The 3,789-nt window shown below is 64.3% G+C and overlaps 1 protein-coding gene across 1 annotated transcript in view; it reads right to left on the bottom strand.

The window, feature by feature from the left end:
• PCGF2 (polycomb group ring finger 2) overlaps positions 1-1,719 on the bottom strand; it is a 5,927-nt gene extending 4,208 nt beyond the window's left edge. Inside the window, exons 1-2 of the mRNA XM_010585690.1 lie at positions 1,584-1,719; positions 1,210-1,306 (exon numbers count right to left, since the gene is read on the bottom strand). Coding sequence (XP_010583992.1) covers positions 1,210-1,306; positions 1,584-1,695 — 209 coding nt within the window. The 5' untranslated portion in view covers positions 1,696-1,719. The remainder of the gene's footprint in view (positions 1-1,209; positions 1,307-1,583) is intronic.
• Positions 1,720-3,789: the final 2,070 nt, after the last annotated feature.

Genomic DNA, 3,789 nt, shown 5'->3' on the forward strand with positions numbered 1-3,789 from the left:
GGGGGGGGTGCCATGGTGGCCAGGCGTGGGCAGCACCCTCAGCACCACGCAGCATCATGCCCAGGGCACGGGTGTTTCGGCGCTGCTGTGGCACCGCGGCTCTGGTTTGGGAAGCAAAGGGGAAAGCAAGCTCCTCATCGGTGCAGAGAGTTTTCTGTGGCACCAGATCTGGATCAGGCCCCTGTCACCTGCGGCAGCACCTCTGCCTGCATGTGCCCCACATTTCCCACCGCCGGGACCAAACGGGAGGCGAAGGCACTGTGCCACCACGACAGCCGGGGTTCAGGGTCGCCGGCGCAGAGCTGCTCACGTGCGCGGTGCCCGTCTGCGGCGCAGGCAGCTGCGTATCCGTCTCCGCGCGCAGACAGGGATGTTTTGGCGAGGGAGCCGTGGGAGCCGGAGTGTAAATATTTCATAGTCAACCGGGGCGGGGGGGGGAGGAAGGCGGAAAAAGTGTTACTACAGAAACAGATTTACACGGAAGAGGCTAAAAAAAAGGAGGATAAAAAAAAAGCCGAGTGATGTATTGCAGCCTTTCATGGTTTCTATGCCAACCACCTGCAGAGCCAATTCCACAACTGACGGGACGTGTCTGGCTTTCCCCAGCCAGACGCGGGGCCGGGGCAGAGCCGGCACGAAGCCAACACCACCGTGGCCGGGCACCCTTTCACCTGCGCTGCCGTGAGCCCACCCTGGCATCCCCCAAGGGACATGGCACCATCCCCAATGGGGGAAAGAGCAGGGAGTTAGAAAACACAGGCGGTCCCAGGTTAAACTGCGCACGGTGGGACTGCAGGGACGGATGGATGGACGTCTGTGGTCTGGGATGCGCAGGGATGGGCACAGGCAGCCCCTGCTCTGGCTGGCACCCACCCCAGCCTCCTCCTCCTGCCACAGAAGAGATGTCCCTGGGTCCTGTTCCCTCCATGGTGGCATTTCCCACTCTCCCTGTTCCCCTTCCACCCGGAGAGCACCCCAAATCCCCACTGCTGTGGGTGCGGGGTCAGGAGCAGAGAGGTTTCATGCCACAAGAGGTACAACGGTCCCTGCTCAGCTGCACCATCGTGAACCTGGGCTGGCCGCAGAGCCCTGCTCCCCATCTCAGGGTGCTCAGGGCTGCACCCTAGAGCAGGCACAGGCTGCACCGACACGGGGCCGGGGCTTGGTGCCACACAGAGGCATGGCGTGCGGGGAGCCCCCAAAGCTCACCTGATGCTGAGGAGGGGTCTGGTTTTGTGCACTTGGACATCACACATGGGGCAGTACTTGTTCGTCTCCAGGTACCGAACAATGCAGGTTTTGCAGACTGTGGGGAAAGATTCGGCATGAGCAGATGGACAGACGGACGAGGGGGCAGAGCCCCTGTGCCAGCCCAGCAAAGCAGCCCTCACCCCCGCACTGGCTCGGGGCTGGGACCCCTGCTCGCCCCCATCCATGACCCCACAGCTCCATGCGGCAGCAATGCCTGATGCAGGATGGTTTTGGGCACCGCAGGAGGGTCTTGGTGCAGCACGGCCACCCTTCCCGGGGCTCGGGGTACCCCAGGTACAGCGTGGCCCCGGCCGGGAGCCCAGGACACTCACAGGAGTGCAGACACTCCACGATGGTGGTGGCGTCTATGAAGTAGCCGCCGCACAAGGCGCACATCAGGTGGGGGTTGAGCTCGGTGATCTTTATCCTGGTGGTCCTGTGCATTTTGGAGCAGCGCCGCGGTGGATCCTCCCTGCAGGGAAACACCCAGGGCCACCATTAATGGCCACTTCGTGCAAGGACGGGACCCGTGGGACCCACTTCACCCATGAAGGAACAAATCCAGAGCAGGGTGGGGGTGCCTGACACTCGCCCTGATGTGCCATGCTTTGCCACGAGAGCACTGGGACAGCCCCAGCCCTGCACCCTGCCACCCCCGGGGGTGCGCAAGCAGCACCCACACACCTCCCCACGCAGGTCCTGGTCCTGGTCACTGCCCAGCTCCCTTAGCCTCATGTTTACATCTTCCTGGGGGTGCCCCAGTGGGTCCCCACCATGCCAAGTCACCTCTGAGAGGGGACAAATCAACCCTGTTAGCCAGCCCCTTGCTTGCAGCTCCCCGGGCTGTGCACGCACACACACACCCAAAGTGTATTTTTGTTTTGTTCGATGGAAAAGGCATTTTCAGCCACTGCCTCGCGGTTTCTATAGAAACTCCCGAGTCCGGTGTTGGCCACCTGCCCACGGCCAGGAGCACCCGCAGCACCTGCGTGTGTGGGTGTGCAGGGCCGGGTGTGCACACAAGGTTCGGGCAGCGTCCCCCGGCGTGGGGCGCAGACGTGGGGGAATCGCTGCCTGCCCGCTCCGGCACTTCCACGTTTACAATGGGAGACGGTAGAGCTGGAGCCCGAAATCGCTGCAGTTTTATTGTTTCCATGGCAACCCCGATACTTGGAGAGGAGCCAGAATATTATTACAACCATCCGAGGCGAGGGGGAAAGGGGAGAAGAAACCCTGGGTTTGTGTAAATGAGCGTGGGCGCAATGGCAGAGCCGGGGTGTGCCGACAGCAACACCCGTACGTACCCACAACCCCACCCACCCCGAGGGAGACACACACACACGCACGTGTGTGTACACACATACGACACCTACATGCTCGTATCCCCTACATGCACAACGGGCGAAGATACACACGCACACGCTTGCACCCCTGCGGTACAGGCGCTCGCACGGGGCCAGGTACGAAGCGCTGTCACCGGCAGCCTGACACGGGGCCAGGCCCTTCGCAGACACCCCACAGCTGACAACCGGACAACGGCCGAGACAACCGCCGAAGGCACAACGGGTACCACGACCGGGCGAGGAACGGGGTGAACCCCGCACCCAGGGAGCAAAACAGGGTTGCACGCGTGCGCGTGCGTGCACGGGAGCGTGTGCGCGTGCGGGGGTGCGCACGCCGGGTGGGTGCGCACAGGGCTGTGCGTGCGAGGCTGTGGGGTTTTTTTTGCGCGTGCAGGGGTGCGTGCTCGGGGCTCTGCGATGGAGTGGTGCGTGCAGGTGTGTTTGTACAACACCGGGTCCGTGCCAGGCGCCTGCCCTGGGGAAGCCGCCCTAAGGCTCCCGCTTGCTCCCTGCGGTGCTTCTCCCGGGCTCCAGTCTGGGTCTCTCATCTCCTTCACCCACCGTGGAGTCCCCGGAGGCAGGTCTGCAGGGATGGGGGACACCGTGGGGATGGGGATGCTGCAGGGATGGGGATGCTACGGGGATGGGGACCTCAAGGACACCCCTGTGCTGGAGGGGCAGGGGCCAAGCTGAGCCCCAGGGTCTCCTTACAGGGAGGGGGTCGGGGCACCAGGGTGTTTGGGAAGCCCCCACACCCCCCAGGCTCAGCTCTCACCCCTGGGCATCCCTTGGGTGAGCACCCCGGGGTGCCCTGCACCTTGCTGCACCCGAGCAGGTGCCCTCAGCCCTCCGTAGCCCACAGGTGATGGGGGGCCACGGCCAGACTCCCGCCGGCCAGGAGGAATGCCTGGGGGGGGGCCGCGGTCCCCAGCCCCGGGGCTCCCGCACCGACCCCTGCCAGGGGACCGGGCAGCTCCACCGGGCACCAGCTGCCCACGGCGGGCCGCAGGATCCCACGGCTGCATTTTGGATGGATTTTGCCGCTTTTGGTGCTCACAGCCGCCAATGGCGGCCCGGGTCTCCGCGGGAGGGGGGGGGGAGGCTGAGCCACCGGCGCAAACCGGTTCTAATAAACCGGGTGATAACAACGGCGATTTCCTGCCGCGGGGGCAGAAACAAAGCCCCGGACCCCCCC

Source organism: Haliaeetus leucocephalus, unplaced genomic scaffold, assembly GCF_000737465.1.
Source record: "Haliaeetus leucocephalus isolate CR32 unplaced genomic scaffold, Haliaeetus_leucocephalus-4.0 Scaffold110, whole genome shotgun sequence".
NCBI lineage: Eukaryota > Metazoa > Chordata > Aves > Accipitriformes > Accipitridae > Haliaeetus > Haliaeetus leucocephalus.